This window comes from Heptranchias perlo, chromosome 18, assembly GCF_035084215.1.
Source record: "Heptranchias perlo isolate sHepPer1 chromosome 18, sHepPer1.hap1, whole genome shotgun sequence".
In the NCBI taxonomy this organism is placed as follows: domain Eukaryota; kingdom Metazoa; phylum Chordata; class Chondrichthyes; order Hexanchiformes; family Hexanchidae; genus Heptranchias; species Heptranchias perlo.
In genome coordinates, this window is record NC_090342.1 from 54,411,384 (window position 1) to 54,428,567 (window position 17,184).

The 17,184-nt window shown below is 40.2% G+C and overlaps 1 protein-coding gene across 2 annotated transcripts in view; it reads left to right on the top strand.

Annotated features, from left to right (window-relative positions):
* creb3l2 (cAMP responsive element binding protein 3-like 2) overlaps positions 1-17,184 on the top strand; it is a 76,579-nt gene that overhangs the window by 4,513 nt on the left and 54,882 nt on the right. For both annotated transcript variants that reach the window (XM_067999922.1, XM_067999923.1), the window contains exon 2: positions 15,627-15,834. In XM_067999922.1, the coding sequence (XP_067856023.1) occupies positions 15,627-15,834 (208 nt within the window). The remainder of the gene's footprint in view (positions 1-15,626; positions 15,835-17,184) is intronic.

Here is a 17,184-nt window from a genome sequence, read left to right on the forward strand (position 1 = left end):
GCGCCCAACATCCTCAAGACTGCTCTCCACTCTCTGTTGAGGAGAAAATTGTCAAAATAAAGGATTGTGACATGTTGACCCTAGACTCAGTGGGAAATCTTGTGCTCATTGTATGTGCCTTGTGGTCTGTGGAATTAAATTACAGTTCTACAACTGCTGTCCAGCAAAATAATGTTATAGATGTTTACTATGGAACTACTCAAAGTTTGCTTTTATTGGATTAATGGATTGGAATCGGGATTTGTTTCTCAAGTTTTTATTTGTGTTGGCTAATTTGGCTTTTGAGTCATCCTATGTAAACAGAATGATTTTTAAAAAAACACTAGACGCAGCTCAGCCACCATTGTGGACAAGGTGCAGGGTGTGTGTGTTGAAATGCCATTTAACTCATCTAATTTGAGAGATATCAAGGACTACACAGGGCAGAAGTCAAAGTATTACTGATAATCAAAGCCACTGGCTTATGGTGACTAAGTAAGTCAGATACGGTTTTCATTAAATGGGATTCTGCAAGTTTTGTCAGTACTTCAGGAATCAAATTCTCTAATTGCATTTTTTTTCGATCAAAATTGTAAATCAGTGGCCTTGCTGATAACTTTTTATTTTGCTATTTCTATAGTAGTCAATGGTAACACTATTGCTAAACATCGCAAACCAGACAATAACTTGTTTTGAGATCCGCAATAACAGCATTGGCTGGGATCAATTTTTCATAGTATTACTCACGACTTGATTTCAAGGATTATGATCCTTTGGCTTCTTTCATTTTATATAGTGAAATAACAGTCATGCCTCATGCTGTCCCTGTTTAAGTTCATGTTTTGGATGACTTTAATAGAAAAATATATAACCTCTGATCAGTTTAACTGCTATAACTGTTTTTCTCTGTCGTGTGTTAGTTCTTGACCTCTAGTAGTGGTATATAGCTTTTTATAGGCAAGAGCCATGATAAGCAGCTGAGTGGTGGGTCTTACCTACATATTCCCTTTGGTTCACCATTTAGGTAAGCAGACTTCCCCTATGACCCAGGGTGCACCCTTTTACTTTGCAATATCTATGTAAATGATTCCCTGACCGCAGGAATTGAAACAAAATATTTGCTATGTATACCAGCTCCTGTAATATTGCACATGTTGCCATCTACGTTCTGTCTTTACGGGAGGCATACTGTAAAGCATTTTTATCCAGATGAGGCATAACTGCAAAGCAACAAAGTGGTTTATTTTCTATAACATACATGAATTAACAGAATACTGTTTTCAAAGTGTAATATGTCAAATTCTCATATTTCTCATTCCATAAAAATAACAAGCTGGCTACTCCCAAGTTAACTGATGCTGTCTTTTGTTACAGGTTGCTTGAAATCTCTCACCCATTTCTGTGCCTAAGCGAACACGAGAAATAGAAGAGCCAATTTTAACATTGGGCGGTGGAGAAAAACTGGCGATGGTAGTGGATTGGCCGCCCGATGTACACCCCTCCTGATTTTCCTTCCAATTAACTTCAATGGAATGGAAAATCAGCGGGTTGTATAATCGACAACTGATCGGTTATTGCTAGTTTTCCACCACCGCTGAAAGGTAAAATTTGCCGTAGAGTCCTCCAGTGTGCTTAAATCTTTGGGTGGGGGGGGGGAATTATCCTGCAGAGCTGTCAATCACTGCAGGTTCAGATTGGGACCACCTTTAAAATTGTGGGGAAATGACTGACTTGTCATTCATTGTTTTAAAAAAAAAACAAGGCAGAATGGTTGGTTAGCAGCATTGAATGAAAACCATCTTTGCTAATAGCCTTGGAGGGTTGACTCTCCATTTCAACTCATCAGCCCCTGGGATCTTTCCATTGTTTTAAAGCTACAGAAACTTTCATAAACAAACTGTTTTGATGTTGGCATCTTGGGTGTCAACCAGGGACTATTTCATCACCATGGTGTGAAAGGCTTGAGATTTACACAACAATCTCTTTTGTTTGAGTTAACATTCCAAATTATGATGGGAACCAAACTGTATTCTATGTCTGTTTTAAATGCTGAACCGAAATCCTTGCATTTAACATTGTAGAAATATTGGCCCAGAAATTGCTTAGAAAAGAACAGTGAGCCCCACAGCGCTCACTGTTGGTGTTGGCGAAATCGAGGAGCAATTCCGGCATTCGCTCACGTGCTGTGAAATGCGGAAACCCGGAACTTGCTTCTCTTGGTTTGTCGGCGATATCACTTGCTGGAATCAGTGGAAACCATGGACCAGCAACAAATTGCTCATCTGCCCAGCTGGAAAGTAACTAACATCACCACAATACAGGTACGTTTAAAAATACCAGGACTAAACTAAGTTTTAACAGTGAGGTAAGTCTTAATGACTGCCAAACAACTAAAAATTAACTTTTAGAAATGTGGAGTCTCATTACTCATTTTAATAGTTTTTGGTCATTTACTTTTACTTTTTTCTTTTTCCTCCTGTCTCTTTCGATTCGATTATTTCTTTTTTTCGCTGTCTGTTACTGTTTTTACAAATGATTTTAACGTGATACCTTTAATTTCCTGGATTTAACGTTCCAAGCCTGCAGAAACTCTTTGCAGCGTGTCAAAAATGCTGCAATTTGATTGGTCGAAGAGAGAGTGCTCCTCTCGCTTCTCCCATGGGTCCAAGCTTCGCTGGAACTAACGCTGGGCTCTTTGCTTCCTATTAAATGTAAGGAATCTTACAACACCAGGTTATAGTCCAACAAATTTATTTTAAAATCACAAGCTTTCATCACCTGACGAAGGGGATAATCTCCAAAAGCTTGTGATTTTAAAATAAATTTGTAAGATTCCTTACATTTGTCCACCCCAGTCCATCACCGGCATCTCCACATCATGGCTTCCTATTAAAGGAAGTGCACCCAGTAAAGTCCCTGGTAAGTTAGTGGGTTAGTATAAATCTATGGAGCGTAAGCACTGATGGTTCACCGCTCTGACTAATTTACAAAATTCAGTTCATGCAAGACCAAAATGCTACAAGATTTTTATATACAGGCTTTGTGATAAGTAACCAAGTAGGATGACCTGCTCTAAACTGTGAACATTCTTCTAACTGCATATTTCTTCCTTCAAATTTCCTCAATTATGCACTGTTGAGCAAAACCCTCCCCTTTTTAGTACCTTAGTTTATCAAGCTTAAAGCATTATCCCAGCACATTTGGAGTTTCTATCAAAACAATAAATATACATCTGTCCAAATGACTTTACTTCTGCAAGATTCTTCTGTGTTGATTTGAAACTTACTATTTAGCATCTTTTAGTTTATGGAGCATCCTCAAATATTTGGGTATTCCTATTTCTCAAGGCCAACTGAATCATAGAATCATAGAAGTTACAACATGTCCATGTCGCCCAGTTTATACCACTAAGCTAGTCCCAATTGCCTGCACTTGGCCCATATCCCTCTATACCCATCTTACCCATGTAACTGTCCAAATGCTTTTTAAAAGACAAAATTGTACCCGCCTCTACTACTGCCTCTGGCAGCTCGTTCCAGACACTCACCACCCTTTGAGTGAAAAAATTGCCCCTCTGGACCCTTTTGTATCTCTCACCTCTCACCTTAAATCTATGCCCCCTCGTTATAGACTCCCCTACCTTTGGGAAAAGATTTTGACTATCTACCTTATCTATGCCCCTCATTATTTTATAGACTTCTATAAGATCACCCCTTAACCTCCTACTCTCCAGGGGAAAAAAGTCCCAGTCTGTCTAACCTCTCCCTATAAGTCAAACCATCAAGTCCCGGTAGCATCCTAGTAAATCTTTTCTGCACTCTTTCTAGTTTAATAATATCCTTTCTATAATAGGGTGACCAGAACTGTACACAGTATTCCAAGTGTGGCCTCACCAATGCCCTGTACAACTTCAACAAGACATCCCAACTCCTGCATTCAATGTTCTGACCAATGAAACCAAGCATGCCGAATGCCTTCTTCATCACCCTATCCACCTGTGACTCCACTTTCAAGGAGCTATAAACCTGTACTCCTAGATCTCTTTGTTCTATAACTCTCCCCAACGCCCTACCATTAACGGAGTAGGTCCTGGCCCGATTCGATCTACCAAAATGCATCACCTCACATTTATCTAAATTAAACTCCATCTGCCATTCATCGGCCCACTGGCCCAATTTATCAAGATCCCGTTGCAATCCTAGATATCCTTCTTCACTGTCCACAATGCCACCAATCTTGGTGTCATCTGCAAACTTACTAACCATGCCTCCTAAATTCTCATCCAAATCATTAATATAAATAACAAATAACAGCGGACCCAGCACCGATCCCTGAGGCACACCGCTGGACACAGGCATCCAGTTTGAAAAACAACCCTCTACAACCACCCTCTGTCGTCAATCCAATTTTGTATCCAATTGGCTACCTCACCTTGGATCCCATGAGATTTAACCTTATGTAACAACCTACCATGTGGTACCTTGTCAAAGGCTTTGCTGAAGTCCATGTAGACCACGTCTACTGCACAGCCCTCATCTATCTATCTTGGTTACCCCTTCAAAAAACTCAATCAAATTCGTGAGACATGATTTTCCTCTCACAAAACCATGCTGACTGTTCCTAATTAGTCCCTGCCTCTCCAAATGCCTGTAGATCCTGTCCCTCAGAATACCCTCTAACAACTTACCCACTACAGATGTCAGGCTCACCGGTCTGTAGTTCCCAGGCTTTTCCCTGCCGCCCTTCTTAAACAAAGGCACAACATTTGCTATCCTCCAATCTTCAGGCACCTCACCTGTAGCGGTGGATGATTCAAATATCTCTGCTAGGGGACCCGCAATTTCCTCCCTAACCTCCCATAACGTCCTGGGATACATTTCATCAGGTCCCGGAGATTTATCTACCTTGATGCGCGTTAAGACTTCCAGCACCTCCCTCTCTGTAATATGTACACTCCTCAAGACATCACTATTTATTTCCCCAAGTTCCCTAACATCCATGCCTTTCTCAACCGTAAATACCGATGTGAAATATTCATTCAGGATCTCACCCATCTCTTGTGGCTCCGCACATAGATGACCTTGTTGATCCTTACGAGGCCCTACTCTCTCCCTAGTTACTCTTTTGCCCTTTATGTATTTGTAGAAGCTCTTTGGATTCTCCTTTGCCTTATCTGCCATAGGATTGGTAGAGAAGTTAATCCTATAGTGTCTGGTTTGCTACAGCTTTTCCTATATTTTACTTTAATTTAATGGCCACTCTATATATAGCTGCAGTGCTGATTTAAAATAGTTTCATTGTTCAGTAGCTATACATTTTTGAGTCAACTGAACATTTTTTTTCCTAAAATGGAGAGATTCTAGAGCCCTTCAACTTCAATGAATTCTGGGTTGCCAATCTCCTGTGGCTGAGTGGGCAGTTTGGCAGAGCCCAAGTCTGATCCCAGCCTGTGGTGCATGAACTGATCTCTGCTGGGTCAGCAATCGGGGAAGGGGAAGTGCAATTAGCTTAGTAAGGGAGAAAAACTGACCAGGGTTCCTGCTCTTGATTACTTTCTCAGTGAACCTTGATGGAAGGCATATATGTATGGATGTTGAGAGACAGGATTGGCACAGCTGTGATACACCCATGGTTGAATAGCCTCTTATTTGTTGTTGAGGCTCACATATAAAGAACAGCCACTTGGGTAAGACACTCAATAGCTGCCAGTCCCTGTGGAATTGCAGTCATCATGAATCGTTGCCTTCAGGAGAGGAGGCCAAGGCACTGAGTGTGCATGAAGGTTGCTAATGCTTGTCCCCTCATATTGTCATTTAAAATGGGAGGGTCTATGTAGTAACTGATTATTTTTAATTACTGTTTACAGGTTTTATTTTGAATTGGAGATGAATTAGATTTCTAATGTAAACCCACATAAAATGTGAACCTGTGTTGGTTCTAATGCTTTCAACTAGAATGGATATATGAATTCGTAACGCCATGCCTGCTAACTATACTGCAAGTCTCTGCAGCTTTAGTCCATGCTGCACCAAAATTCCCTTCTTAAATTGGCTAAAGGAAAGCCCTGTATATTTGATATGTCAAACTGATTCTGTTGCAGTTTGCACCAGAATATGTTTAATTTCTAATGAGAGCTGGACCATTTTTGTCTTGAGCTGTTTTTATATTGCACCAACACTGGCTCCTGAATTGTGGGTCCTCACACAGCCAGCAGCATACCCAAAGTAAACTTGCAAGATTTGCTGCAGCTGGGAAGTTGTTTTTTTGAACTGGATTTTACTGGCTTCTGGTCTTGACCTATCTGGCAAGTTTACTTTGGCATTGCCACTGGTTGTGTGATACCTGTGTGTAGGAGCTGGTGGCACTAGCTTATTATAAACACTTAATTTTCTAGTGATCCTTCACATCAGGCCCTTACGTTGTTCATGATGCAGGTTACATGCCCCCATATAATGAATGATTCATTAGTCCTTTTGGGAATATCTTAAAACTACGAAGTAAAGTTGGAATTTCTAGTTCTGTTTGAATTTGAATAGCATTGTATTACATAATTCCTACCTGTGCCCATCTGTCAAGAGTGATCACAATCACTAAGATGGTGCGTAGAAACTATTTAGGGCTTTTTATGTTATAGGCCAGGTCTTGGGAGAGAAGCCCACAAGTGCCACTGCCCTCGCCAATCTTCCTGTGAACTGGTGGCAAAGGGGAAAAGCACGTGCAGGCTGCCTGTGACATTTCACGTGTGGAGTATTGATGTTGAGATTTTGCATCATAGCATTAGTGTGGAGATAACGGATACGCTTGTGCATACAAAGACATGACACCATTGCTGAAATAGCAGTAGCACATTACCTGGCCCTAATAAAATTAGTGACAACCAGAAAGACCCATTGACAAATGGATTTTCCTTGCCATTAGTCTAAATAAAATCCAAACAATTTATGTTGATGTGGCTGCCAGCTATGGAAGTCTCCCTCTATAAATGTGTTATTTTCTTAATCACTCGCTCATACGGATTAGATGATGTTCAAGGTTTTTTTAAAAATCGTCATTCTGGTAATTTAAAATCTATATCAGAACCCTTGAGTGATTCACACAGCTTAACACTTGGGCCAGCAGAGACCCAGAAAAGGAGCCTTGAGCTTTCGGTGAATAATTGTCCCATAGAAAGTACACACACTGGTAAATTTCAGTTCTCAATATCTGACTAGTTGAGCATACTGCTGTAAATGGACTTTCAACTTCTGTATCAAAGTAAAAATCATTTTGGATATTGCCCTGTGTCTAAGTTTATACTGCACTAAAGTGAGGGTAGCAAAAGAATGCAAATACGTATCAAGCTATCTTTTTCTCTTCCGAGCAATAAGTGTAATCAAGGTCACAGGCGAGTATAAGGTGGTTCTTGTAATGGTATATTTTTGAGCCCTCCGTTATAGCAGATGGTAAATCAGAGTGAACACAAAACAATGAACTATGGGCACAAACTATTATGGACCATATTTTTTGAACCAGCAGCATTTTTTAAAATTCAACATAAAACAACAGCTGCTTCCTCAATATTGACTGCAGATAATAATTATGCAGTACGTATGGATAATCTGAAAATCATACTGGTCACTTAGTGGGTAAAAAAAAATCTTGCAGAACAGAAAAGTCCCAGGTTCAATCCCTGGTCTGTGTACAGCTGGCTGACCTGTGTGGCACTAAAATTGGTCTAGAAGTTGATGTGCTAAAAGGGGAAAAATCGGCCAGGGTTCCCACATCTGTTTGTTATCCAATGACTACGGCTGAAAAATGTGTATGTGTGGACTCTGGGAGAGGATACGATTTGGTTTGGCTGTGATGGTCTCTATCATTGAATAGACTGCTGGTATTTACTGTCCAGGCTCGTGTGAGAATGGAGACTTGGGAGAGGCAGTAGATAACTGATGCAGTGGAACTTTTGATTGTTTTGACTTCAATGAAGATGGTGTCCTTGATTGGGAACCCAGCCACCACATGGTAAAATACATTATTTTAGAAGCATTTTTTTAAAACTCCATGCTTGACGGCATCTGGATAGTGTCAGCAAAGAAATTCAACTTGGTTAGGAATAGTTCATAGTTAACTGCTTCAAGTTGGAAATTTTGGACTTTTGTGTTCATTTGAGCTGCTTTGGCTATAAACAGAACATTGTGCAATATTGTGCACCGTCTCTGCATTATAACTGAATGATTCCAAAAAACTTCTCTTGGGGATGAGTTGATTAACTTAGTTGCAGAGCATTTATATAATTTGCCTCTTCAGTACATGTTATACGTAGTATGCATGAGAAACATTTATCTTATAAATATATATAAGTACCTGTGATCGTCTCCATCCCTGCATGCACCCTCTGTTCCTCTAACATCAGTTTGCTCCCTGTTTCCTGGTGCCTCGTCTCCCTTCTCATCACTGTCAGCTCTTTCAAATGTAAGGCTCTCCCTATGTGTCTCCTACCTTATTATCTCCCTCCCTGCTTTCTGGAAGTTGCCCTCTACATCCCCCTAATTTTCCTTCCCAGCTTTCAAATGTTTCATTTAAAAACCCTCCCAACTTTCTTTTCCCCTTTCCCCTCCTGCTCAATGTCTACTGTTCTTCTCCACTGTGTAAAGCACTGAAATACTTTAGTGTACATGTAGGACTCTAGACATGATTGCCTTGGCTAAATGTAATTTCTGATGCATACAGTACTTTTTGAAGTGAACCTGATGACTTCTCAGCAGCAAGTTGTATCTCTTGTACTCTATTTATATTAGTCAAAGGCAGCATTCTGTGTATGTCTCTGAAGGCAGAGAATACTGCATTGTAAGGTGGCTTTGTTTCGTGTTTGCCAAGGTAATATCAGTGAGAAATGCAAATTGAAAGAAGAAATATTTCTCCAAGCACTTCGCAAAAAGAATTATTTTTTGGAGTGCAGTGGCTGTTATGTAGGAAAACAGGCAGTCTTTTGGTGCCAGCAGTGACCCACAAACAGCAGAGATGAATGACAAGTTGATTTATTTTTTGGTGGTATTAAGTAATGAAGGAATGTTGGCCAGGATCCTGGTTAAAAATCCTTGCCCCTCTTTGAATAGTGCCATGTAGATCTCCAGTGTCCATCTGAATACTGAAAAAGCAGATGGGACCTCGGTCTAACTGCATTCCTGACACTGTAGCCCTCACTGAAGTCAGTTTAGTTTTGAGCCTTTGAGGCTCCTATTTGTTCTGGTGTAGGTGGACTGATTTCTCAGACTGCTCACAAAAAAACAGAAATGCAATATTTTTTTCTCCCCCCACCCCCGCACCCCAAACCCCTCATGTTGCCACTGTTTTCTAATGGTGAATCTGTCCTATTTTTGCACAGAATTCAGAATACTGGGAACCACGTCAATTGGAAGCAGTTCTGGAATATAAATGGAGTATAAGTTCTCAGTGCTGCTGATTGAATTAAGAATTTGGACACTGTGGTTGGGGAAAAAAGTTCCTGTGAATGGTTGTTTGCAGAGGTTGATAAGTAAATGAAAGCCTTGTGTGTGCACATAGGAGTGTTAGCAAGCTGAGGATGTTGTTAATAAAGGGTCTTTGAGAGAAGAAACTTTATCCACAGATGGCATCCAGATGTGTGACTATCCTTTTTTATTCAAGCACATACCCTGCAGACATTTAGGCAGACTGACGTCTCGAATGAATGAATAAGAAATTAGTTGTTTTTAAGAATGCTAGACTGTAACAGTGCACTATTCTGATCAGTGTGTATCTCCAACATGTAGGGTAAGTCAGCTTACTGAATTACATACAGGATTGTGAGCAAGTCTTGTAGCTGCAGTACAGCGTGATGGAGATATTGGAACACAGACTCCTGAGAGAATATTGTTCTTGTACTGGAGTTAAATACCTTGCTGTTCCTTGGAGTAATCAGTCTTTCTTTCATAGAATTGAAAACGGGACCTACCTGCTAGGGAATTCATATTTGCTTCACCATCTGTGCTTTTAGTTTCTGGTTTAGTGCTGGAGAGTGCTTGACTCTCAAGTCGACACGTGGTGCCTCTGATAAATGCACATTGTGGCGATCAGCCACTCTGGCTATTCCAAGTGAGGTCATTGTACTGCAAGAGTTGCAGCAGACCGTCTAATCTCTGGAGATGGAGGAGAAGCTACATTGCATGACATTTCTCTGGCAAATGATTAGTACAGCCTTGAATGACCTTAATACTAATTTTTGTGTGGATCTGGGCTAATATTTCATGTTCCAAAAACTCTCAATGTAAAGAAATTTCTCCTAACCTCTATCCTCACTCTGAGTGACAATTTGGTCTTGAGTGGAGAAAGCAGAGCTCCAATGCAATCTTATTTAAAAATTAAAACTATTTCTAAAGATAGTGGCTCTTTTTATCATTTGTCGTTTTTTCTATCATTGTAAATTGTAAGAGGAGCACAGCAAACCTCCAGAATTCTTTTTAAACTTTAAATTTTAAGGAAGTTGGCTGCAGGATGTGCAGCAGCAGTGCCATGCGACCACCACCTCATCCAGGTGGTGTCTTCACCAGCACAAAATTAATTGGCAATATCAAGCAGCACCTTTTGGGTTGGTGCACTGCAAACCTCGCATTAATGTGACGGTTGTGGCCCATTCTCCAAAAGGAGGAAGCTTGTTTGGAGGTTGAAGCCAATGACTGGAGAGTGGGGGAAGCATAGTTGTAGCACATTAATTATAGAATGTCCACATTAAAACCACAAGAAGTATGTTTTCAGGAAATTCATGTAATTAAGAAAAGTTTTTAATTTTTAAGAGTTTGTACATTGACCAATAGGAGTTTGACATAATTTGAAGCCTAAAACGGTTTATATATTTGAATATCTATTTGAGTTTGTGACTTTTTTGTTCCTTTTCCATTTTGGTTACTGCCAGCCTGCTTTCCCCAAGCTACAGGGAATATACATTATAGTTTGGTATGCAAATAGTCACGTCAAAGACATTATTCCATGCAGATACCTTTTTCTTGCAAAGCAAGTAGAAATCACTTTAGATTTCAAGACAAAGCCAGCAGTTTGTACTATTGAATGAAGGTAAATGCCTTGCTAACACTTACAAATGGACATTTATCTCATATCTGAAGGAAATTCAGGAAACCCTTGCATTAGGCTGGTAAACTTGTTTCCACAATGGAAGACGACAATTTTCCTACATCCCAGGCTTTCAATAGGAATTTCCTCAGGAGTTCTCCCGATCAGTCAGCGGAAGATCGGTGGGAATCCTGTTTATGCATCTATCTGCTGATCTTTAGCCAAATCAGGAAAACCTTTGAGGAAATTCCCTGGGATAAACTTTATAAAGCATGCAAGAAGCATACCCCTGGCTAGCAAGCATTCCCTTTGTTTTCAGTCCTGCAGATTTTTGGCAGCCTAACACATGTGAGAGATATAGATTTGATCCTTCTTGTTACTGGTTGAACTTCAAAAGGACTGGACACTATGGGGAAAAAATTCAACTTCAATGGAAAGGAAATTCAGACTGGATGCGTAACGAGTGGCTAATCCACTACTACCCGTTCTGCACCCCCACCAAAGTTGAATTTCACCCCTATATCTCTTGATAGTTTTGCTTCAGTTTTTCTGAGGCCAGCGACATAAGGGTTGGAGACTCTCTGTGGGTCCAACAAAACTCCACCTATAAATAATTACATCGAATTACATAGAATATACAGCACAGAATCGGGCCATTCAGCCCAACTGGTCTATGCCAGTGTTTATACTGCACACTAGCCTCCTTCCACCCTTTTTCATCAATATTGTGGACTCTGACCTTTGTTGAGTAATACTGAGAGAATCATTTATTATTATTTTTGTAACAAGTGGGTGTAGATAAAGCACTGTAATCTGCTGTATTGTCCATTGCTGCTTTTCTGTTACTTTTAATAAATCTAAACTGAAGTTTGAGGTCACCAGATAGAGCTCTTGCCATTTCTAATAAACCTGGGAAACGCTACAGTACTAGAGAGGGAGCGAAGGCTTGCTTATAGGAGTGCCCTTGACACTGAACACAAGAAATATTTGAATAAAACTCGAGCGTAACAGACATTACGTGTTTGAGACAGATGTTTCAAATTCCTTCAACACTGCTAATCTTGTGGAATTGTTTAGGCGAGGAGGCCTGCAGTTTGAACTTGTCTGTAGTGTACTAATGGATATTCTTTATTTTAACTTGGCCAAAGTTCAAACTGACTGATTATTGGGCTCTATAAAACTGTAAAAGCAAAGGAATTTCTTGTTGCCTGAATGAATTAGTGACAGGTATTGAATACATTTTATTAGTCCTATTGCTGATCTCATCCCTTCTAACCAAAGGATTACTCTCAAGTTTGTTTTTCAGCTAAAGTAATATAGTTGAAACAATTAACAATAAGCCAAGTTTACCACATAATAGATTAAATCTGTTCTGAACTATTTGCTATATGCATCTCGCATTGTGGCAAGATTTATATTTAAATATGATGTGGAGATGCCGGTGATGGTCTGGGGTTGACAATTGTAAACAATTTTACAACACCAAGTTATAGTCCAGCAATTTTATTTTAAATTCACAAGCTTTCGGAGGCTACCTCCTTCCTCAGGTGAACGATGTGGAAATGAAATCCTCGAAATGAAATCGCATTTATAATTCACAGGACAATGCTTGGTGATTACAGACAGTTTTTTCAACTGCCCGTTGCCAAGGCAATCAGTGTGCAGACAGACAGGTGTTACCTGCCAGGTCTCAGAATATACAAATCACCAAAAAAAAACAACAAATTTATATTTAAATAGGAATAGGTCTTTAGGAGCTGTGCTTTCAGGTGACATTAGTGATCATTGGCACTTTTAGTCATAAATTAGAAAAATGAAACCCCCCCCCCCCAAAAAACAAAACTGTTTTTCAAACCAGAGGTCTCAAAATGCACCAAGTTTATTCAAACCCAAATGGATCATACCTCTGGGAGAACTATTTTGGCCCACAGTTAATAAAGACATTCATTTTGGATAGATAAAGGCATACATGTGGGTCAAATCTAAGAGTGGTGATTTAATCTAATGTTAAGTTACCAATTTTTGCTTGTGTAATGTTGAGATGGGTATCCTTGCTCACCCATTGAGGGATTGGCCAGTGATTCAGAAATTTTGGAGTGAAAGATTTCCTTTTCACCAAATTCCCTAAAGATTCAATTCCACTTTTTACTGACTCTTTAAATACTGACTGTTCTAGTTCACTTAGCCGAATGTTTCGTAAACTTCGACTCAAATTCATGGGGTTGCAGGCAGACAGGAAATTTAGTGGGAGGACATGTATACTATGGGCTGGGCTATTGGACAATGGAGTTGTAGTTCCTCCTTCCCTTTTGGGGAGGGGCAAATTGAGTATATAAATCCGGTTCCATGAGAGGGATGGAAGTCTATGTGCTGTTGTGTTGCTGACATGTGCCATGGTTCCCATATTGATAACTGTCTGGAATTTGAAAGATGTTGAAGACCCCATTGTCTGCTGTACATGGGATTTCGCCAGTGTATGTCTGTATACATGTTAAAAGTTTCCTTGACTAATGGCCCTTGCATTCTTTCCTCCTGTTACACCATAGATAGGTTCGCACAGGTTACTTTCAGGGCTGCTTTTGGAGTGGGGGTGGGGGTACACATTTCTTTCACTTGCAATAAAGGAGAAAAGACTGGCAGTAAAGAAGTAATATTTGTCTCCCATCACCATTTATATAATCTAAACTGGAAGAAAATAGGTGATCCCAGTCAGGCTGTGCTGTTCCAGTAAAACCTTCCAGAACACACATCCAGTTGCATATCATCACATTGTTCACTGCTACCAAAATCATTAAGACTTTGTGACTTGGCATGTGTATAATAGGTGATGCGATGGTCTACTGTTACCAGTTAGGGGTTGAAACTGACAATGTGCCACACATGCTTTGTGTACCTCGGTTATAGATTGACACTGCTGCAAGTGCTTTGTGTGACGTCAACTGCATTGGACCTCCAGTAAAATAAAAGAACATTGTTACAATTTAATTTGTTTTATTTTTGTGCCAATTCATACAAATATTCTATTTTTCCAGTGAAATTACCTTGGGGATCCAGCAACTACATTTAAGATATTTACCCATGTCTTTTGTTGCTTGTGAGGTGAAGTACTGAATTTAAGTATTGCATACATTCTGGCAGCGATTCTATGGGGTTGGAATTGGTTTTCAGCAGTAGCACAAAATGGGCGATAACAAATCGGCAGCCCGTTTTACACTCCGCCCGATTTTCTTATTCACTCACTTCAGCTGCTTTTATCATGACCTCCATGAGCTGGTTTGTGTTGCCTTTCCTTACATGTTTCTAAAATTTCTAAATGTCCGATTAATTACTAACACTGGATTGAATCCTCAACACTGTTCTAGGACATTCCCTGAAGGATATCTGCAGTTCCAACTCTAATGATATTTCTGTATTCAAACATTTAGGTTTCTGGACTAACGTGTATGATGTTTGTGTCTTTAAAATGAAGTGTTCAGCAATTCAAGCAACCTAGCATATCTTAAATATTGGGTGAAACATATCTTGTTAGTCTTTAATTCATCAACTTATCACTACTCCCACCAGTGACTAACTACTTCCCACTTGAGTTGTACAGATCAGAATATCCTCTTGAGACAGCACATTTTGGAAAATGTTTAAATCCAAAAATACCCCCACACGCACCATTACCCTTTATTGGAATCCTGACGGCATGAAGAACAATGTAATGCATCAGTTATATCCATGTTTGAGAAACAAATATAATCCATCTTGTTTCTGTTCTATTAACTACCATTGGGTCCATAGATTGGGCATGAAATTGCACACGATCTATCTTTGGATGATATCGTGATGTGTTGTTTAGTGTTATTTTAGAGTGGTGTCAGAACACTATTATTAAGGCTGTACCATGGCAGGCCCGGGTCCCATGATATTCATTCTCCTCCAATTCAGTCTTGCTTTCCTTGAGCAGATCTGCGACAGGTTTCTTCTGTTGCGTATGAGGGGTGAAGTGAATTGCTTAATGCATTTCTAATTTGGATCCATTAAGAATCCCTTCATTCAATCCGTGTACACAGTGCTCCTTCATATGACTCCCAAAGCCCAGCTGACTACTGCAAACAGGAAGCAGTCAGCTCACAAAATCCCACTGGCAGATTCAATGCTCGCCAAGGCAGCTGATCTCTTCTGGCATCTACAGTTGGAATGCTTATGTAAACCTGCAGCCCCTGACCCCTGCAACCATTTCTCCCACTTTAAACCCACCTGCACGTCAGTAAGATCACTGAACTTGTTCTCAGCAACAACTTACACTCACACCCCACCCCAAAGCAGCATTGCAAGGATTGCACAGGACTGCTGAATTTCTGATAACCATCATCCCAGTCATCACCCAGAAAGAAGCAGTGCATCCAAATACAATGTCCCCACACAACCACTAGCATTAGAAAGAACAGCTGTACATAATTTTTTTTAGAATTTCCATGACTTTTGACTTTTTACCATGATAATGATTTTTTTTCTGAAAATGTTACCATGACATAGTCACAGCCTTAGTGCATAATCCCAAGTTTCAATTTTTTTTCTCTTTCCTATTTCCTCAGCACTTCACAGAGATGTTGGATGAGTTTTCCAAGGATATGCTGGGCCACCTCTTCAACGACCCTTTTCTTTCTGATAAAAGTGAGCTGATGGATGCAGAGCTCTCGCCCGCTCCACATATCCAGGCTGAGCACAGCTACTCCCTGGCAGGTGACTCCCGGCCACAGTCCCCACTCACACAGATCTCGACTGAAGATGACTTTAGTGAAGGTATTGATGTGTTTGTTTCAGGTTTTGGTTTGAACTTAAAAGATAGTCTAAATGCATTAAAAAAAATACAGCACCCTTATTTTGATTTATATCTAAAGTCGCATTTTTGTTTAGCAATTAGGACTATTTTAAATGATCTGACTACTTTGTAGTGTATATTTCTGCATATGAAAATAAATCTCCCACTGATTACATTCAGAGAGGGTCTAGTAGCTGTACTGGTAGAGCTCTGGGCTCCATTCAGAGAGGGTCTGTTAGGTGTACTGGTAGAGCCCTAAGCTCCATTCAGAAAGGGTATGGTAGCTTCAGCAGTAAAGTCTCGCATTCCCATTTATAGGGGGCTTGATAGCTATAGTGGCATAGCCGTGGATTCCATTCAGAAAAGGTCAGGTACATGTACTAGTAAAGCAATAGATTCCCATTCAAAAGGGGCCTGCAGAGTGTGTAGCTAAACTGCGACAGACCAAGAAGACCCAGGTACAAATTCAGTTCAGGTCTTTGCTTAGTTGGTTGATATCAGCTGGGCTCTTGGTAGAGTCCTGCAATTCACTTCAGGGCCCTGGATTCAGGAGGAGAAAATCGAGTAGGGTACCCCTTCCTGAACACTGGCCTCTAACCCCTGCTATAGGTGCATATGTGTATGGACCTCGGGTGAGGACAGGATAGGGCTAAGCTAATGGCCCATGTTATGCTCGTTGTCTAGACTTAGACTTAAACTTAAAGAATGGTGATGTTCCAAATTGGCTATCTACAGAGATTAAGTAGGACTGGTTCTTGGCCAGGGTACTAAATGGGATATATTACAGTAGTAGATCTCTTCCAGTCTAGGAGAAAACAATTGCCAGGGTCATTGATCTTGTTTCAGCACATTTGCACACATGTCGGCCAAATAAAGAAACTGATTTTACTTTCTTCATTCCCAACCTCCACATACCAAAAGGAAGATGGGCAAAATACCATTATAAAATTAATCCTTTGAAGAAGTAGCAGAAAGATAGACCGGGGTAATGTAGTGGATGTAATATATTTGGATTTTCAAAAGGCTTTCGATAAGGTACTGCATTGAAGACTCATGACTAAGATCAGAGCACGTGGAGTCAGGGGACAAGTAGCAGAATGGATAGCAAGCTGGCTACAAAATGGAAAACAGAGAATAGAGGTTAAGGTTAGCTACTCAGACTAGCAAAAGGTGGGAAATGGTATTCCACAAGGATTGGTGCTGGGATCACTTGTTCACAATTTACATTAACGATTTGGAATTGGAAGTACAATTTCAAAATTAGTTGACTACACCAATTTGGGGGTTGTAGTTAATACAGAGGAAGAATGTGTCAAAATGCAAGAAGACAT